Source organism: Epinephelus fuscoguttatus, linkage group LG9 (genome assembly GCF_011397635.1).
Source record: "Epinephelus fuscoguttatus linkage group LG9, E.fuscoguttatus.final_Chr_v1".
NCBI classification, from domain to species: domain Eukaryota; kingdom Metazoa; phylum Chordata; class Actinopteri; order Perciformes; family Serranidae; genus Epinephelus; species Epinephelus fuscoguttatus.
The window spans coordinates 18991288-19012413 of NC_064760.1; the positions used below are offsets into that span (position 1 = coordinate 18991288).

Sequence of the window (21126 nt, forward strand, 5' to 3'; positions counted from 1 at the left end):
GGAGATAGAGGAGATGGTGCAGAGATGCAGAGGGGAGAGAGGGGGGAACCAGAGTGTGTGCCAAGGCGGAGCCCAAGCCAGAAAGCGGGATTACCGGGAAAGGTGATAGGAGGAGAGAGAAAGTCTGGTTGAGTGATGCGGAGAAATGATGCCAGGTGGATGAAAGGGGGAGAGAGGGGGAGAGGGAGGGGAGGCATTCCACGGATGGTCACTTGAACTATACAGTTCACCTAACCCTGACTAATAGAGTCGGGCAGACCGCCTTGGTGTCCCACTTCAAAGCCTGGCTGAAGGCGGTCCAGCGCTATCAGCGCGTCCCATATATTTTCGGAGGGAAGTCCACCCACTATTGTGCATTTCAAAGCCCCAGCAGTAGACCGGCTAAAAAGCCAATCCTAGAACAATACATCTAAAGCTGGGACATGGAAGCAACAGAGTCAAAGAAACAGACCCTCCCCTTGATAATTTGTATCTCTGTAATAGACTCGCTCTCTTTCTCTCTCACACACATTCCCCGAGAGCCCATTTCATCTTCTCCCCAATCAGAATTCACCAGCAGAGCACATTAATACAAAACCCAAGAGAGCATTAGTCACGTACTTTATACAAAAATCACAGCAAGGGAGTTATGAAGGCAGGGGGGAGTTATTATGTTATATAGAGAGGGGGGATAGGGTATAATGCAGTGAGGGACAATATGAGGAAATGAGGACATGGCAGAAGAAATCAATATAAAACATCCATTATCATCAACACTCATCTGCCTCATTAGGCTTACCTGCTTGATAGCGGTTACTGTAATCACAAAAAATAAGGGTAGGCCACTGGTGACTGGGCTGGTGGGGGTGTCCACTATCACCTATTGAGGAAAAATGAAGACAAATGTAACGATTACACTCAACAATACACATATACATCACTTCAAATCTCACTGCAGCATGTGTGTTTGTGGTTACAGTGTGAGGACTGTGTGGGAACGGTACAGAAGTAGGGGTAAGCACTCTAAATGCAGGGTGTAGTCTGTTGCTGTGAGGCGATTCTACTATTCCCTAAATTTAGTTCATCAGTAGGAAACACAGGGGAGACATTTACATTTTGGAAAGGAGCGAGGGAGGTTCTGGACCAGAACTTTTAATCAAGCGGGCCAGGGGCAGAGTGCTTAATCTGCAGGCATGCCAACACTTCTGTGACTCTGCCAAGGCATGGGAGAGGGCCAACACAAAGCTTTGTTGGACTCACCTTACCTGCCCGGGCTGTGCATAAGGGATGGGTATGTGTGTATGCATTCTATTTTTGTGTGTAATGAGAATAACACCTTTTTTTCCCACCAAAATCAGCTTGGGGGGGGGGGTTGAACACAGGTGACAGACTACTTTACATCTGCCAGTAGACCAAAGATGAGTATGCATTTCTGAAGTCAAACTGGAAAAAGGGTAGTAGACAGTAGAAATCAGCATGGGGGCCAGTGACAATGTTACACTTCTCTTTACTTAAGCAGTCTCCCTTTCAATCTCACTGCCAACTAAATCATGAAAGATATTTGAGCGCTGCTTGGATGAAGACAGAAGGTATTTGGTGGCAACCCATCATTGCATCACGCCAGCAAATAGGCTAAAATTAGCACATCTATCCGGGTGTTGTATTTCCATAACTGCGAATTGAAGCTGATAAATACCTGTGACTACTGCAAAGTCATTCATCCCAGGAGTGAATGCCAATTGCAGCTTTTACCATTAAAAACAAAAGTGGGTCTTAAGGCTAGTTCACAATACATGATTTTCACCGCGATTTTGATGTCGCAGAGGATCTTGGGAGCCACATTGGGTCAGAGGTGAGTCGGCAGATAGTCTGCCACGACGAGTCCTCATGTGTGAACAAGCCTACAAGCAAGTCGCCCCCTCCTCTGCGACTGGGACCAGATATCTGGCATGCTATAAAGCTGGAGAAGTGTGACACGACTGACAAAGAGCATCAGCCAATGAGAGGCGGAATACGTCCCACGTCAGCCCACAGGAGGACGGAAGAAATGTGAGGAGGACAAGCCACAGGGTTGCCAGGTCTAGTCGCTTCTTTTGGGCTTGTTTCCATAGCCCTGGTTGCTCGTTTCTCTCCCAAGATCTGGCAACACTGACCAGCCAGCAAGCAACAACAACAACAATGGCGGCGTCCACAGGATCACGGGGAGCACGTTGTGTTTGGATCCAGGCCCTGGAGGCAGATCTGATTCAACAGACCACACCCGATTCAACACTGGGAAGAATATCCATGCCTTTATGATGTGTCGTCTCCAAGTTTGGTGACGTCACCGCGTTATCTGGGGCTCTGTCAGCGAGGGCTCGGTGGAGAAATCTTGTGGTGTGCACACACAGGTCGTAACGCAGTTGGCGAGACTCCCGATGACAGTAACACACATCACCAGGTATGAACACTCAAAAGATTACGATAGTCTCCGTGACGCAAAATCGGGGTGAAAATCACATAATGTGAACTAGCCTTTAGTGTTTTTTGTGCAGTGGGAAAGGAGCTTAAATGTGGCCCCACTGATCAGGTAATCCCAAACAACCAGTTTAGGAGCAGCACCTGACCAAGGCTCCCAGCTAAAGCCCCAGCACACAAATGGCCTTGTGTGTTTTCTGTGTTCCTTAAAACCATCATAAGATGGATTTATCCTGGCATTTCTGATCCTGCAGAAAGCAGGCTGGTCTCCCCCTGAGCCGGAGTGTGTATTCCAGCACGCACAGACACAACACATCCAGCTCGTTGGTATTCTGACCAGGAGCATTACAAGCTGTCAGATAGACATCAGCTCAAGGAAGAGCAGGAGATGCGTTTTTGAAGCAGTCTCTGGTGTCACACAGACACACACTGTACCCATGCAAACACACCCGCTCGCTCGCATATACACTCACAGAAAGTACAAGGGCAGGGAGTTAGTATCTCACCAGAGTTTTACTGTGATTACAATTAACTGGAGGACAAATCAATTACAAGGCAGAGATGGACTAGTGCACATCGACCATTTGGAGGAGTGCAGATTCAGAGGAGAGTCTGCATTATATTTGTAGTGGTTGGCGATTCCGGTGAGACAGAAGCAAAAAGTATTCTGCCACAGTAGCCTCAGGTGTAGAGAGCCAGAGGTGAGAGTGCTTCAAAAGAGCAGTGTATGTGTGCGTGAGCATTGTATAAGGGCCTCTGTGTTAAAGACTCATTACACCTCGAATATTGCCATAGGCTATGTAGCCAGTGGATTATTGACTGCCTCGAGGTTTACCCTGGTCAGTCAGCTCTCCACTGTTTGGCATGACCAGATCCTCAAAGGAGAACACTTCCCACTGGTGTGCTGAACATTGGAGAAAGGTAATGGGGCACTTTATTTCTGCCTATTTCCATGGCTGGATTGAAGGTTGACTGATCACACAAAGCAAAAAAAAAGGCACCTGCAGGAGGACTGAGGACATCATGTCCCTCTGATGCAGCAGCCAGATGGCCCAAACCTGACAAAGGGTGACCACGGCACAGAGAGAACACTTTACAGAGCCAACTCTCGGCGTAAATGTTGTTTGATTTTTATTTATCTTTGACACTTCTATGGCAATTTTGATGGCAACTGTTCAGCAAAGGACTATAAAAAGAGATAAATGATGGCGGTGCCTTTTTTAGTATCAGTACATAAACAGTGATTCTAAAAAAAAAACCCAACCAAATCTTTGATCTGACACTAAAATATCGTGTGAAATCAGACTTGACAAGCTTCACAGAACTGTATCAAGGACAGCCATCATTTCTGAACAGGGTGAGGGTGAAAACTGCCCTTTAATGCGTCAATAGTATCATTCTTGAAAAAATACTGCAACAGCAACCTCCTGAGAAAACTAAAACCTACACAAAACCTTCAGCTACTGTACTCCTGCCAAACAGTGCACAATTCTCCCCAAGCGTGTCTTTCACAGTTTATCCACGCTGATTCACAACAATCCTCACCAAACTTCCAGATGGCCAAATACCTTTCCTCCTCTGCACCAAACGCAAAGCCAAAACATCTCAGCAATAGGAGTGAACTGTGTGCTGCTGCTGATGTGCTGGTGTGATATCAGAGCTGCAGAGCGGAGCAGCACAAAGCCCTTCATCTGAGCCGGGAAGTGTGTCAGAGTGAGCGACAGACAGCAGATCCCCGGGGTTCCAGGGCAGCGCTGTGGGCCCCCGCGTCCTCCTTCCCCTTTGCCCTCTCGCCGCCCCCCTACTCTCTCCTCCTCGTCTCATCGCTTTCTCTCTCACTCTCTCACTGCACTCTATTCCCATTCGATCAAATTCAAGCAAAGACATGCAGGGCTATTTATAGCAGAGTGGTGCTTTTTTATCAGCCTGTGTCTATTTGTGGCACTCAGAAGTACAGAGGGCTTCCTGGCTGCTGACGTCAGCAGTGCAGCGCTGCAGAGAGATGGGTGGAATCAAAGAGAGGAAGAGAGAAAGAACGACAGAAGGAAAGAGACCAAATGACAAAGGGTGAGACAAAACGAGGGTGGGATGGAATCGGAGGACACGTGACATTTGGCGGTTGGTAGAGCATTTGCATGAAGCTTCTCAGGGGAAGTGAGATGGTTTATTTCTGTCTGCGAAGATGCGAGTGTAAAATGAGTGCACACGGAGCCTGTGTACCTGTTTCCCTCTCATCCTCACGCTCTGATATAATAGCGGGCTGCATGGGAAAAACTGAGTGGTTGGGATAAGGAGCCCCTCAAGAGAGGCTGGATTAGTGGAGAAACGCCAACCACGCTGCAGCTTGGGTAAACACCGTCAGCAAACCCCGGACACCCACTGAGTCATACATCAACATGCACAAGCACACACACGCACATACATACAATGTATTCACACACAAACAGACAGTCTACGCTGCACACATCACACACCGATAATCCTCGCATTTGTGGGAGTGATGCAAACATGCTTGGCGGTTTGTAGTGTACCGCATTAGCTCATGATAATTTCACACGTTAGCTCACAACTGTCCAAAATCCAGCACCTTCATCCATTAGCCGAGGATCACCGAGTTAAACCAGACAAACTGGAAAATAAAGGCTGTCAACTGAGCGTCCACTGTAAATACAGGAGGAAACAAGAGCCGGGGGAAAAATAAACACTGCAGTTGATCTGCTATTGATTTAAGAATGATGGAATTACTTGGCGACAGCAGATACTTCTCAGTTTAGTGCAATGCTGGGCTTCTGGAGGCAGTCACTGTGAGCTCATTCAGTCAGCATGCGGACTAGATAGAGCACATCCCTCTTGTGCAGACCTAACACCGGCACCTGTTTACACTAGAGGGCTGTTTGCCGCCATAGTTTAGCTTACTGCTAAAAGCAGAGAGGTTAGTTTCCATCTCTGTGGATCAGAAAAAAGGACAGAGAGAGACTGAGATGAGAGAAGAGCAAGTGCAGATGTAAGCAATAAATCTTTTGTTTTTTGTTCCCTACACCATCAACCAGTGCCACGTCCCAAAGAGGAGAGAAGAGGTCAGATAAGAGCACAGAGTAGGGGAATACAGATGCCAGTCAGAGCATTTTAGCCAGTGCTGCTGGCCAGCTCACAGTTTCCACTCATGAGGACAGGGCCGCTCACACACAACACAAGCTAACAATGACAGACATAGAAAAAAAAATCTGGTACAATAAGTCTTTTCTTTTCAGAGAATAACAAAAGCATTTACAATAAAAAAAAATATATATATATATATATATATATATATATGCAATTCAAAGCATACTTCTATTTTGGGATTGCCCAAAATTACTGCATGTGACTTTTTGGGAGAGAGTGGAAGCTAAAATAAAAACTGTCTCAAGTACAGATTTATGCTTCAAACCTTGTAACCCAATTCAAGGGAATTTCCCCACCGACATGTCGGATAAAAATAAAATCGACATGCTCCCGAGTCCTCCTACTGACAGCCCTTCAAAATCCAGTATTACGCTCACACATGATCTCACAACTCTGGTGCAATGGAAGCAAATGTTAGATGTGACATGCAAAAATCTAGCCTGCAATCTAATGGATACTTCTTTAGAAAGATGGGCCTTTGACATTGTAGCCTCCCTTTTCAATTCAAAATTCAAATGTATTAGTCTAAAAACAAACTAGGTGGGATTAATGTACATTTGTGAATATGCACGTGTGTGTATGTGTGTATCAGGGCTCAAAATACTTTCTCTGTACGTGCACTAGTGCATATAACTTTAAAAATTACACTTGTCATTTTGTTGTTGTATTTTTACTCATACCAATATGCACCATTTGGTGTTTCTGTCCTGGTACTTCTGCCACAGCCACAAACAGATCCAGCCTAAATTGCAGTCATGTGCGGTGAAACTATTTCAAATGTTGCATGGTCATAGGAAAATTTTGAGAAGATTCTCAGCAAACTCAATATGAAAACGTTTTATTTTATTTAGATATTTGTTATATTAATACAATAATTCTAACAGAATAGACCTCTAAACTTAGATCACCAACTTCTCATGATTAAAACACCTTTAAATTCTATTTTTGAATATGAATTAGACTAAATGTGACGGAAGGTTTCGAAAAAAAATGATTTTTTTTTTTCATAAAATCAAGCACTGAAATCCCACATGAGGAGGTTTGTCCTGTGTAGTGATATATTTTGATATTTAATTTGTGTCACTGGGATATATAACATGGAAGTTACTGAAAAAACTGCCATTATTTTCTTTTAAAAGTATTTATGTAAAATAAATTAGCAAGACATCAATAATGAAAATAAGTTTCCGACATGACACCAATTTAGTAAAAAAAAATTAATAATAATTTTCACTAATATTGGCAAGCAAAGGTTTTCAAAATAACAGTGGTTTTGTGTCATTTAAAGAGTAATACACTGATGAGCCCCCAGCAGTCAGAGGGCTGAGAAGCAAGCTAGCTGTCCTCCTCCCACCAACATCGGGTGACACTGAGTAAGAAGGTGCCGCTGGAGTGTATGTCTGTCAAATATCCAGCTCATAACTAACCTCACCACAGTGCGGCCACAACTGGCTTGACTGCAGTGTATTTTGGTGCTGCTGCTGCTTGTTTGTGCGTGCGCTGTTAGTGTCTTCTTTAAGCCACAACATTAAATCAGTTATTAATTTCTGTTTCGCTGCATAACAAAATGGACATGTGGTGTGAGAGCATGAGAAAAATGTCACCTGTGGTCAACAAATGCATGAGTTGACAGTACAGGTTATGTGCACTGACGCATGTAGAGCTGAGAATTACGCGCGAAGCTCAAATTTTACGCGTACTACAGTGCATATGCATGTGGTATTTCCTGCACTCAGGACTGTAGAATATTAAATGATGTGTGTGACACAGGTCAAGGAATATATCTATTCTTAAAACCTTTTAAAAAACCACTGACACACATGCATGCACAGTGGTCATGCCCTCAGGGAAGCTTTAGCAATTTTGATACCAGCTATGACTGCACACCTGTTTCAAACATCCTGTACAGTTCACACATCTAATATCTGTGTCACACCTGTCATGTCCACATGCAAATGGACACACTCTCTCACACTCTCACAGAAGTTTCTCACAGGATACATACACACTGTACAGGTCTATTTAACACAGGTTGTAAAGCCAAGTTGGATGGGACACATTAACTCGCTGAGACTGATCATCAACAGGCTTAAACCCACTTCATATGTTAAATGAGAAGGCATGTGTGTACGTGCAGGCCCTCAGGACACAACACCACAGTCACAACTGGAAACCATGAAGTCATTATTTAACATAAATAAACAAACCCTTATCTGTGTTTGGGTTGACACACTGACAAAGCTTGTCCTCACCTGCACCAGGAAGATGATAAGGAAGTAGAAATTGGCAATTCTTCTAAACTGTTCAAACAGGTTCTTTGGTAGAAAGTTCCAAACTGTATACTGTGGGAGGAAAGAGAAAAACATGCATGTTAAGTCACAGAAAAATAAAATGGGTGTTAGAGTTCATGGCTTGCTTTTTACTGCTCTTTTCTGCATAATTTTCCCATTCAGCCATGATGTTTTTCAACAGAACTTAGGGAGGTTAAAGAAAGGCTTGGCAAGGGGAGAGAGATTAGAGGCATTCAATATTCAGAGTCTTGCATATGTGCTTTCAGCCTGTGCTGGGGAGGAGGGAGAGGAGAGGCAACTTCAATAGCTCCGAGTCTCTGTTCTTTGTACTGCCTAGGGAGTCGACCCTTGGGGGACCACAGGTATTCCACTGATTCAGATTAGAGATTTATCTCCTTAATTTGGCTACCCTTGAATGCAGAGCCGATGAACTTATCAGGTTGGTGACTGTATCTGGGCGTTTTGTTCTTTTTTAAGTGGCCGTGACTGCTGATGCCATCGGGGCTGAAGCGACACTTTTATCTGCTTTAAATCCCTGAGAGACGGCTCGACAATACCCTGCTGGTAACACGGTGCCACACAACAAAGTACGAGGGTGAAAAACACAAATACATGCACGTGCGCGCACACACACACCCGCACAGAAACAGCAATAAAGCACTGTTTATGAAGGGGGATGTCTGCATGGGGATAGTGTTGAAATGCAGCGGCAGCAGAATGGCCCATCTCATTTTGCCAGAGAGAAAAGAGAGTGAAAGTAATGAGAAAAGGGGGGTGGCGGCAGCAGCGGCGAGGGTGGTGGTGCAGTAGCAACCAGAGCAAGAGAGGAGAGGCGGAGATTGGACATTGCGGAGTGCAAAAGCAACAGGATGATGGAGAGCAGAGGCATGGAGGAGCATAAACACTACAGCCGGGGTAATTAAAGGCTGTTTACCCTGACATACTGGCAGGAGCCAATTGATTGGCCCATCCTCACTGGGACCCTCTGCACCACTATAAATCCCACTGCCGTCTTAACACTCACATCGCTTCCTCCTCCTCATCACTTTCACCCTTCATATCAATAAGCAAAGCAGCCAGCACCTGTCTGAGCCTGACGCTGACACAGTACTGAGAGGTGAGATTTAGGTGAGGGAGGGGGGAGGGTAAGTGTGGTCTATCAGAGCCCAGGGGAAACGACCAAATTGCCCACCCTGCCAGTACATTAATAGCAGCCATGTATTTCACTGCCACAGCTAGTGCTCCCCTGACAGACAAATAATCGCCTTCCGTTGGGAGCGAAGACAAGCGCGTGGAGAGGCAGTGGGAGGAGGAAGAAAGAGAAGAAGACACAGGAATGCTCAGGACTGCTCAGGAGTTCATTCCAAGTGTTAGATAAGAGGAGAAAAATGCCAGAAGGCAGGTGAAACACAATTCGCAGAGGAGCTGGGAAACAAACAGAGGTATATGAATTTTATCTTGGTGTATGGCCAGACTGGAGCCCTGGCATGTGTGTGTGAGTGCGCTTCGTACCTTGGAGGACACAATCCTGTTATCACAGAACTTGGGTGGGATGAAAGCCTCAGTGGTGGAAGATGACCGATGACCAACATAGATAGTCCTACTGTCCACTCTTCTTTCATCACCGCCGAGCTGGAGGACGGAGCAGTGGAAGGGGGGGAGAGATGGGAAGAGATAAAGATAAAAAGAGAAAGCAAAGAGTGGACATGTTAGTAATTCTCAGTACGTCTCTTCACTTAAAACAGAAATTAGAACTTGAACCAGCCTGGTTACATCTAAACAAATACAAAATGCTTATCATACAAGAAACAAGAATTACTTGAGCGTAAGCCAGAATTAGACCCACTAACTGCAGCAAGGGGGATGTAGAATAAATCAATGAAAACAAAAGACTTGTTTTATGGTGCATTGTTATTTTAGGTGCAGCAAATCCACAATGATCACACAGGATTTGTTGTGGCCATAAAACATCTTACAGTCTGATGGGGCCTAAATTCCACCCACAGGTCAAGAATTAAGAGATTAGAATTTCTACAGTGGTGCAGAAAATTATAAAGACTTCAAAAGCACTCAACTGTTGAGCACGAGCCAATAACTCCGAGAGGGGACGAAGAAAAGTATGACAAGGATCACTGGGCCAAAATGGTGATTGTGTGAGGACTATAACTTAATTCCTCCTCTCCCAGGTGGTCACTCATCGATGATAGACGAGTCATAAATGCGGGCAGCCGGGAGAAAAAATGCTGCGCTCAGATTTATGGGTTGAGCCACCTTGTCGTGCTGCAGATGGCAGGGTGATATGTGCACACACACAAAAAAGTGTGCATGCAAACATTAGCCAAATGTCTAACAGAGGACAGACTCCAGGACGTGGGTCAGGAGCCAGAGACACGCTGGACTCCCCTCAACATGAGGTGGCCAGGGCATTCCTCTTCCATAAAAGGCAGGTAGGATGAATCACCGAGGAAGGAAGGGAGGGCAGATTGTTGTCTTAGCTTTACTTTAAGAAAGCTTTCCTTGCGTAAATGTCACAAATAAACAGTATAAATGATGACCCAAGATGGAAAGTGTCAGGTAGGACCTTTTTCTTTTTGAATTTAAAATCAGTGTGCCGCACTGCGCGGAGCTGATTGGGTTCATTCTCCTGTGTGTGGAGTAACCTGGGGCTGCAACAGCACTCGCTTCATAACTGTAAGTGCAGAAATTCATACATTAACATTATTTTTAGGCTTGTAAGCTCTTATTGTTCCAAGCAAAGTTTATAACAATAGTGGCTAAGAAACAGGATTTCGTGTGGAGTAGTCATGTCTGAACAATGCTGTTTAATAGGGGAAAAGCAATACAGATCCAGTGTATCATATTAGTGCATGCATCACTACAATTAAGATTTATCGTCATTAAAGCTACAGTTGGTGACCCACACAGTCGTAAATGAGACAGATAATCTGTAACAAAAGAAAAAATCCTCCTCCTCGTAGTGCTTCTAATGGCATTTGCTAAAATCCACTGCACGTGAATGAAAACAACCAACCAGAGCTGAGAAGTCTAACACAACTGTCAATCGTGTCAATCACTGCTCATGAACTGCAGTCAAACTCCCAAACTAGGCAGCACTGATCAAAAACAAATCAAGATTTTGTTACTGCATTGCCTATTTCTTACCTAAAATGTTTTCAAACACATATTTCAGTGCACTGTTTAGCTGTGAAATGAGAGGGTGGTGCTTTGTTCGGGTTTGACTGTTTTCTACTTGGTGGCCAGGTCACAAACTTTCTCATTTTACAGCTAAACAGTACACGAAAATTCATCCTTCAGTCATTCATTGTCCATAACCACTTGTCCTGTTGATGGCTGCGGGGGGCTGGAGCCTATCCCAGCTGACACCTGTCACCTGCATGTGACAGCTATCCCAGCGGGGGTGCACCCTGGACAGTTCGATAGACGATTACAGGGCTAACACACAGAGACAGTCACATTCACACGTAAGGGCGATGTAGAGTCACATACATACAGCTTCCAATGACCGATGGACTGGGGCCGGAAGCCCCTACCTTAGGCTCAAGCCAGGAACCGTCTTGTGACAGAATCATTATTCATATTTAATCAGCGGTGCCTAGTTTGTCAGTTTGGCCGCAGTTCACAAGCTGTGATTGACATGATCGGCGGCTGCTTTAGAAACTCCTCAGCTCTGATTGGTTGTTTTCGTTCAAGTGCTGGGGATTCTTGCAAACACTATTACAAGCACTACAAGGTGGCGGAGGAACATGATTCTTATTCACAGATTTTCTGTCTCATAGACTGCTGTGTGGATAAAGTGAGTTTCTGTAAATACGACAAGAAGTTATTTTTACAAAAGTTACCAGCTACGGCTTTAAATGGGATCCTGAATGAATCCAAATTGCGCACAGGCACACATGACATTTTTCTGTCCTAGAGAGAGCAGCCCAGAAAACTTGGCCTATGCTGTTCTCTCAATGGCCTCAATTTCTATTCCTGACATCTCACACACAAGGAATCCTGAGGCTTTGGGTGGACAGCCACAAGGGCTGCAGGATCATGATAGCGACAAAGCCAGTATACTGGATCAGCCAGAGCTACTACACCCTTTGATTCTACCTCCTCTTCTTTCTTATCCTCAAGCGTGTTCCTTATCTCACCATGCATGAAGACGTCTCCCACCTCTTTCAAGGGCAGACTAACTGATCAGTCAATAATCATTCTGAAGATATTACAATGATGAGCTGTTGAGTACCAAATTAGTTCAAATTACATCTACTGTATCTGTATATGTGTGTCATCAGATAAATGCCTCTTTTCAAGGAATCTTGAGGTCATATTAGAAAATCTGAGGTGCTTCTGGGAAACTATAGTGCTGACAATGTTGGTGAAGATTCTCAGTCATCCAGGTCATGGTAATCTTAAGTGATATTGTAGGCAACCCTAATGAAACACATCACAGCCAGGTGAGTCAACAACTCAAATGTGACCTTAATGACTCTGAAACTCAGAGCTCACAGGTGACCTCAACAGGGTTCACACCTACACAGGTTTTAAAGCCTGCAACTCTGCACCGGTCCATTAGAACTGAAAAAGCCTCTTGGATGAGAGGTGAAATGTCTTTAAGAAACTCAAGCAAGTCCAGTTGCCTACGATATAGCACTTATGATTACTGCTGACAATATTTTCCATTTATCCTCCAAAAAAATCTATTATTTCTATTTATTCAATTTATGTGTCACATGGGTATTAATAGTCTGTGGTTCAGCCTGTCTGTCTGCTTCCTATCTGTGACACCTTACTGATTTTATCACTGTGGTTTATGAACTTTCGACTACACATGTCCTCAGCTCCAAACTGATTTCTACCTGCTGTTGTTACTCATTTAATAAGGAAATGTGACTAGAGGTGTAAATCACAAATCATGATACTGCACAAAAATTCAAACGTAACATTATTGGTTTTGCTCCCATTTTTTACAGGTTTAAATAAAAGATCTAAGACTTTTTTGATGCACTCAATAGATTAATTTCCGTCAAATTTTGGTCACAAATTTGTTAACATCCGTGTATGTGAGCACTTCTTACTACACAGGTGTGCCTTTGGATGGTCACAAAATGTTCTGCTCTAAAAATGTGCAGTTTGATCGCAACAGCAAAATGGCACAGATATGGCAGGTGCCATTGGCATGCTGACTGCAGGAATGTCCACCAGAGCCGTTGCCTGTGAACTGAATATCCATTTCACTACCATAAGCATCTTCAGTGTCTTTCCATTCATTTGGCAGTACATCCAACCAGCCACACTAACGCACGAGTGTGTTACGATGACCAACTGCTGTCATCTCAAGACAGTAGAGCTTTCCTGAGAGGGTTTCTGAAAGTTTGCGCAGAAATTCATCGATTGTGCGAACCAATTACTGTATCAGCTGTCCAGGTGGCTGGTCTCAGATGATCTTGCAGGTGAAGATGGCGGATGTGGGGGGTCCTGTGCTGGTGTGGTTACACATGGTCTGTGGCTATGAGGCTGGTTGGATGTACTGCCAAATTCATGGAAAATGCATTGAAGACTGCTTATGGTAGTGAAATGAACATTCAGTTTATGGGCAAGAGTACTGGCGCTAGGAAGGAGGTGTGCTTGGATGGAACTGGTGACAAAGACGTACCCTTGGAATTTCAAAATAAAAACATATCCTAAAGATGATATTATGTATCGATGTTTTCACTTTGCATTGATTATACTGGAGCATTGATCACTGAATTGATATATCAATTCAGATCGAAGTCTCATTTACAACCCTAACTGTGATTTCGGTTTTCTCACTCTCCCTCTCTTACACTCATATCTACGTTATGTGAACTGGTGGAGAGAGACAGACAACAAACCTGTACAAATCATTTTTTAACAAGCTTGTCTACCCACAAACATGTTACATCTTGCAAAGTGCAATCCTGTAACGTCAACTTGTTTTCCAGTTTTTCCCTTGTTTCAGCTTCACGTGAATGGGACATGCCTTCAAGTGAAGTGTCCCAGTCACAGCGAGGTGACCAAGATTTTTGGTTTTCCCCCATGAGCAAGTTCATACACGCGTCATGAATGTGTTCAATATTTATATGAATAATCCCTCTGTAGCACTGACAATTTCCAAAATAAATCTATCCCAATAAAATGTGGGGAAAAAAAACATTTCATGCTTTTTGCACCTGGAGAAATGGGTGAGGTGAGCAAGTACCTAAATCAATAAGTAAGAACAAAAATTTCGGTATTTAAAAAATATTCATGGGTAGTCCAACTTTTTATAATATATTCAAAAAATATATATTTTTTGATTTTGTACATTAAAAGCATTATTTTAGATGGTGACTGTATGAGTGTATGGTTGATCAAACTTGAATAAAGTAACAAACTAACAGTCAAAATCAGCACCTGAAAAACAAGCTTGTGCATGTCCCACACTATCCATGTATTTCTCCCACGAAACTCAACAACATTATCCAAGTGAAAACACTTCCAACCAGTTCTTCAATGCAGTTGCACTTTTAGCTCAAGCACAAGTTGTGCCGCTAATACTGTGCCTGCAAATTATTAAGGTTATGCAAGCCGATGATCTGCTTCATCTAATACAAAGGCCAGCAACATGTGGGTAGAGGGGACACATTACCATGAACATCTGATCCTGGACGAGTGCCAGGGAACGTGTGAATTACGGCCACCTGGACAGCGAGCTGCCCAAAGTCTGTTGCCGACAAGAGGTTAGATCAAAGAATAGCCTCAAACACTTGGAAGCCTAAATTTATGCATGCAGGGACAAACATGGCCTGCATAACTTCAGTTTATGCAATAATTTGCTTCTCATTAATGGTCAGATAACACAAAATAAAGAAAAACTCCTCATCTTAATTCCAAAATATTTCCCATCGTCTCCCCAGTCTAGACTAGAGAAGGGAGCCAACGGCCTTACATAATGCTCCCTTATGCATGAGCAGCCATGTTCACACCTCAGTATGGTTGTCAAATCTACCATCCCCTACCCGCTCGGCACACACTGACACTCCTTCAGCAGGACCGGACGGACCGGGCTGCCAGAGGATGAAGGGGGAGAGTGGGAGGAGGGAGAAAAAAACGTGTGAGAGAAAAGGAAGTACAACGGCAACGGCATCCAAGGACACAAGCACATCCAGGTTTGCTTTATCAAACAACAACCAGCCCCCAGGAGGAGCAGTAAGCCAAGGACACCCTCACGGACTACTTTGTTCATTTATTTGAATCAGATGCAGAGTTTCTGGCAGTTATCCTTCCTCTGTGTTCTCTGAAAAAATGCCATCTACAAATGTACTTGCAGCATTCCAGATATGCAACACAGCGATCAGCTAACATAACATTAGGAGACGATGTAGATGCGGAAAAAGCAATCATGTACAAAGGGCCGCGCACGCAAAATACAAAATGCAAGTAAGGAACAATTTACAAAACAAATTAGCCTTAAAAGGCCCTGCAAAGGGCTCTGGCTTGTAGCGTCAGGGTAACAGGTCAGACGGTCAACAGTATTCATTGGCTGGCTTCCACTAATGCCAATCTCTCACCTGTGCCCATCTCTTTAGGACTGATTATGCACAGGGGGCACGCTTATGCGCAGTTTCAAGGTCGCAGGCCTTTCTGATAAACAAACACCACAGAAACGCTGCAAAAACCTACATAAGCGAGCTGCGAGCCTCGGAGATGATTCTGAAAAAGAAATGTTGGCACCTACACACACACATAACTCATGCTGAAAATGAGACTCTGCATAAAATGAGGAAGCGGTCCGTGCCCTGGGGTCCTAAAGATAAGAAAGAACTATTGAATGGCCATTGATTTAGTGGCGAATTCACTGTAAAATATAATGAGGGTCAGACCATGCAGCCCACTTCATTTTTGAGCGGTTACGTGATCGTAATGCTCATCTCAAAAATAGTGAGCTAAAGGCCAAACAGGAAATGCTAATGAAAGGAAAAAATAGAAGTGATTTCATTATCTATACCTCATTGTCAAAGGTCAACGCAGCCATTGGATGCCAACGATCTTAGCAAGTAAAGCAAAAAGTGACCAAGAGTCAAGCGGCAGTATGTCAACGGCTAGCAGCAGATTCACCCTTGATGAAAAAGCATCGGCTACGAATGGAGATCAATAACGCAAACATCCAATGCTCGACTGAGCTGAGACGTTGCTCAGTCAGAAATAAACGGTGCATTAGAGGATTGACTAAGTCTGAAACTTTACATCAAATAATGCTCTAAACTGAATTATGCGAAGATTGTGACACCAGCACAGGATGGGACAGAGGGGAAAGGTGCTTCACTGAGAGCACGGGGTGGTGGTGGTGGTGGTGGTGGTGGTGGTATATATAAGAGTGTATTCAGCTTCTGCCAAAGTGCCAACGATGACTCGGGTCTGATGACACTGCGTCCTGTCACAACATCTCACTATTCAGTGACTATCTCGCTTTGTCACAATCTCCACGCTGTTTGCTGAACACAGTGAGTAACCAGAAGAGTACAAAGACATTTACACTGTAACACAATCCATCACAACAGTAGCAGTAAAATCTCTTTTTAAACTTTTTACATTGTAATTTGTGCTGTAGACTGTGGTGTGCATTATAATTCCTCTATATATGTAAACAACGTGGATAAACTAGTCTAAGTCTAAAAAAAAAAAAAAAAAGGAAACGTTTGAAAATGGTAATATTTATTCCTGGACTGATTGATTCAGATGCATTGTCATCTCTTCATCTCAGCTGGAAAACCTGTCAGCACCTATAACCTAAGTAGGATGTGTAACGTGTAATGTAAATAGCCACAGTGCATCCACCCTGTCAAATATAATCTCTGTTAACTTCACTATGGGCAGTAAAGGCATTGTGGAAGTTGAGCCAATTGCCAAAGCAATGTTTTCATTATTAATTAACCTGCAGCTTGTTTTATTGATTAATCAATTATTTGTTTAGTCTATGAAAAGTCTAACAACAGTGATATATGCTCAGAAAAGCAATTCCATTGGAGGTGGGGGCAAAAATTATTCTTGAAAGACTGTCTCGAGGCAGAAAAGTTAATAATCATGAAATTTAAAACTCCACTTTTAATATTATGATCCCCTACAACACTTTTGCAATACAGGGCTGTGCATCCCTCACAACTAAACCAATTAAAGTGGGAAAGTTAACTGAGGAAAACACATGCATCCTGTTTATGCTCTTAGCTCTGCTAATTCCTGAGTTGTGTTGAGAAAGGCTGAACATGAGCAACCGCAAATGGATACAAGCCGTCCAGCAGCCCCTGGTTTAAAAGCTGGCACATGGAAGCATTCTTGTTTCTATTACGTTAAAGGGAAAAGAGACAGATATTGTCAAATGTACGAAGATTACAAGAGCAGTCACTGCCATTGAAAAACTTTGGTCTCAGACTCCCTCCAGGTATGAAATTTAGATACGTATAAGAAATAGATATAAAGAATAATATCAATAAAATCACACAAGTACAGAAAATGTCCGAAAATAACTGTATTTTGGGAAATGGAATGTAAAGAGCTTCAGCACATAGTAGGATATGAGGTTCCTAACAGTTGTTTGGTGCTTTTATCCATGTAAATTTTGGGGGGAAAATGTTACTGCTAGTGATAGATATTTGATCAAAATATAGCTAGTAGCAAGTAAGAAAGCTATCACTAGGAACACCATCAATGAAGGACCAGTGGCTAACAATTGTGGAAGAAATCTTTTTAGTTAAGTAATTGACACATACTGAGACTAGAAGAAGCACAACTAGAATGAAAATGGGAAATATTGACTCTATACAAGACTCAAAAAGACGACACTGGACTGGAATACTAATCAATTGATCACTAATCCATAAGGCTGTAAAAATGTGTATTCACCCAAGCAGTTTTTGTTTCGTTAGATCTCATTATTTTTCAGTTATTTAATTATTTTCTTATGCTCTTGTAACTGACATGTCAACATCACAAAAACTGATTTATTAAAGATTAAAGTGAAAAAGAGAATATTAGATATAAAGTAGTGCAAGTTAAAATAAGGGATAAAATATTACAAAGTATGAAAAAAAGATCAGTAGTGCAATGAATACACAGAATGTAAAATGTATATGCATAACGACAAATAAATATGTACATGCAGAAGTGCAAACAGTTTGGGAGGTAGACAGGTAAAGGGACAAAGTGACAGTGACCAAAGGGATAAGCTCGGAGGACAGAAGTTCAACTGTCATGAGACACACTATTTGCAAACTAAACTAAAATATTTTGGGAACACAACCAGCATGAGAAATCATATTATACGTTATGTAAATGTGCTCCATCATGATGCATCAATAATAGTTTTATATTTGCATCTTAGCCCTGTGTATCACAACTGATGCGAATTTTGAGATTCCCATACATATCAACATATGTCTGGCATATTTGCTTTAAAAATTACTCCAACGATGTAATCAATTATCAAAATAATAATCAAATGATTTGCTGTTCATATAATCTATATAATCTAATAATTGTTTCTGCTCTAGCAATCACACAATCAAATCCAAAGTAAGTCAGATGTGACAGTGTGAGGGAAAACCTGCTGTAATTCTTTCTTTTTTTTTCATTTAATAGGGACGATGCGATTGAACATATGTAGTTCTAATACAGAGAATGGGACTGATGTGTTGCACAGAGAGTTTATAGCTATTGCTAATTTTCAACTCTTGTCTCTAGTTGGGTTTTTACATGTAGACCTAAAATGTCATTACAAAATATACAGTTTCATCATACAACCACAATACACTATCGGCATGGAAGGCACAATAAAATGCAACATTTTGTATACTGTGACAATGCTGTTAGACTATTGGTGCTTTCAGAAAACATAGATAAGATCTATTATTATCATTATTATTATTGTTGTTATTTAATATTAGACAATATTTTTATATTTCATGTATTTTTTATAATTTTTTTTAATATATTTTTTGATAAACAGTCATCAGTTAAGTGGATATAATGACTAAGTGGGTAATTTCAGAAAATGACATCACTTTACTGTAATGCAGCCTTTAAAACCAGTAACAGACAACACTTAGGGTATTACGATACCCACAATCTATCTAGTCTCATATCAAAATATTGATGTAGCACTGATATATTGCTCAGCCCTTCCCAACAACTGCTGTTATCCAAGTGCTTCTGTCTGTCAGGGCTGCTCCGGACAGCAAGTGTCTAATGCTTGCATCTTTAGTTGTTAAGTTCGGTGTCAAGGTTCGTCTGAAGCGTGTCTCCAGCAGCATACACGTGTATCTTCAGACGAGGAGTGTTTGGTGTCAAACGAGTTAAACTGACAAGCATCTCTAAGCAAACAGGCAAATAAAGATGCTACCAGGATGCGCAGACGGGAAAAGGCCAGTGACAGCAGGTGGGACATCAGCACAGAGAGTGTTATTCACCCGGACACGAATAGATTTCGAGGTCAAATAAAATCAATGCTGTAACTTATTCTTAAAAAAGTGCTGAAGCAAATTGAAATTTTAAAAAAATCAAGCCCAAAAGAATACAGTGGGTTAAAGCTTGTCCGCTCATGTGTTTTTTTGCATCTCGGACACAGGCGAGAAAAACACACAAGCTCCTTCAGTGCGGAATGCAGGAGCTGTGCCATTAAGCTTCAAAAAAATCCACTGAGAAAATCTACTTAAACACATTTAATGAGGTGTGAGGGAGCTGTGTGAAGAAGAGAGCGCACTGGGGACCTGTGCTTGTACTTCTTTATGTCCTGCACGTGTACTAATAACACTCAGCGCTACACTGAGAACGACAGATTCGTTGTTAAGTCTGTGTTCCCATTTGACCTCAGTATCCATTTCGTGTAATTCTCTGCACAGAATGAACCAAGCACAGTCTAATTCCTCACTGAGTTGTGCCAAGTGCATGAGAAGAGTGGGCTGAAGAGTGTGGGTGGCTCAGTCCTTTATCATAATCAACTACTTAAAAACATCTGCTTCAGCTGCATCTTATCGCTCCTATCAGATTTTATGATGTTGCTCTCGGCTTAAGTGGATTCATCACAGGTCAACCTTATCTGCCTGTTAATGCAGTACATATTAGCAGCTTCTCCTCTCGCCAAACACAGCAGAAACCATGAGAGGGAAAGTCCCAAGAGAGGATCTATGACATGAGAGTAAATCTGGGCATAAACATCGAATGATATCCTGAGAGTAATGGAATGAATAATGCCGGAGCAAGTGCCCAACCTCCAGTGAACCGTTGCAAGAAATGTTGATGACAACAGTAAAAACAGCCTAACCGCAACATAAAGTTGCTATTATGACAGGCTGAATAGAGCTGAGTGATGAATGTTTGAACGCGAGGGGAAAGATGCACGGGTTGAGTCAATGCCGTTAGTCACTGCGGTACTCTATCTGGCACTCGCCCCTCTTTCACTCGCTCTTTCTTGTCAGCCTACTTGCCTGTCCTCTTCCAGCATCCTCACTCTGTCTCACTAATTGTAACTCTCTCAGTTTTGATTACACATCCGAGCGCTCATTGCCGGGGCTGCAGAGAATTTACAGAGGCTACATTATCATTTGAAGAAAATATAGACACATTAACATCAAAACAGAATTTGAAAAGTTTGTCACTACAGTGACTTCAAGAGGTATTTACCTCTGTTTTGTTTCCAGCTGCAACAAACAAGCTCTTAATAAAGCCATTTCACAAGTGCTAATTTGTCTAATTTCAGCACAAAGATCCCGTGTTTGATATAAGTGTAACAGATACATCTTTACTTATTTATTTAGTACAATTTAAGCAGCTTACCTCATACAGTAAGACCATATTGTCTCTCGGGGTGCACACTTAATCAGAATATTAGCCAAATAGCAAAACCACCAAGCACAATATCCAAATCTCGGAGCTGCAATTTTTTTGATAAGAGTAAAATGTGTCACAACACGCCATCATAAATGAACCATTGGGTGCTACAGAGGCCTACAAATTGTATTCCAGCTATAAGGGTACATCCTTGTTTGGTGTAGACCCCTGCAAAAACCACTCATCATCATTTTTATGTTTTTTCAGTGAATATGAAATGTAGAAATTACCATTTCTACTGAAATATCTGTCAAAATAATCAAGATTTTTTTTGCAAATTGTGCAGTCCTAATTGTCTCATTAGAAAATAGTGTTTAACTTTTCATAACATTAATTATACTGCTTC

General features: G+C 42.4%; 1 protein-coding gene across 7 annotated transcripts in view; it reads right to left on the bottom strand.

Moving 5' to 3' along the window:
- The window catches only part of atp11c (ATPase phospholipid transporting 11C), a 64376-nt gene that overhangs the window by 32192 nt on the left and 11058 nt on the right, over positions 1 to 21126 (bottom strand). For all 7 annotated transcript variants that reach the window (XM_049585040.1, XM_049585039.1, XM_049585036.1 and 4 more), the window contains exons 2-4: positions 9402 to 9521; positions 7851 to 7940; positions 779 to 859 (exon numbers count right to left, since the gene is read on the bottom strand). In XM_049585040.1, the coding sequence (XP_049440997.1) occupies positions 779 to 859; positions 7851 to 7940; positions 9402 to 9521 (291 nt within the window). The remainder of the gene's footprint in view (positions 1 to 778; positions 860 to 7850; positions 7941 to 9401; positions 9522 to 21126) is intronic.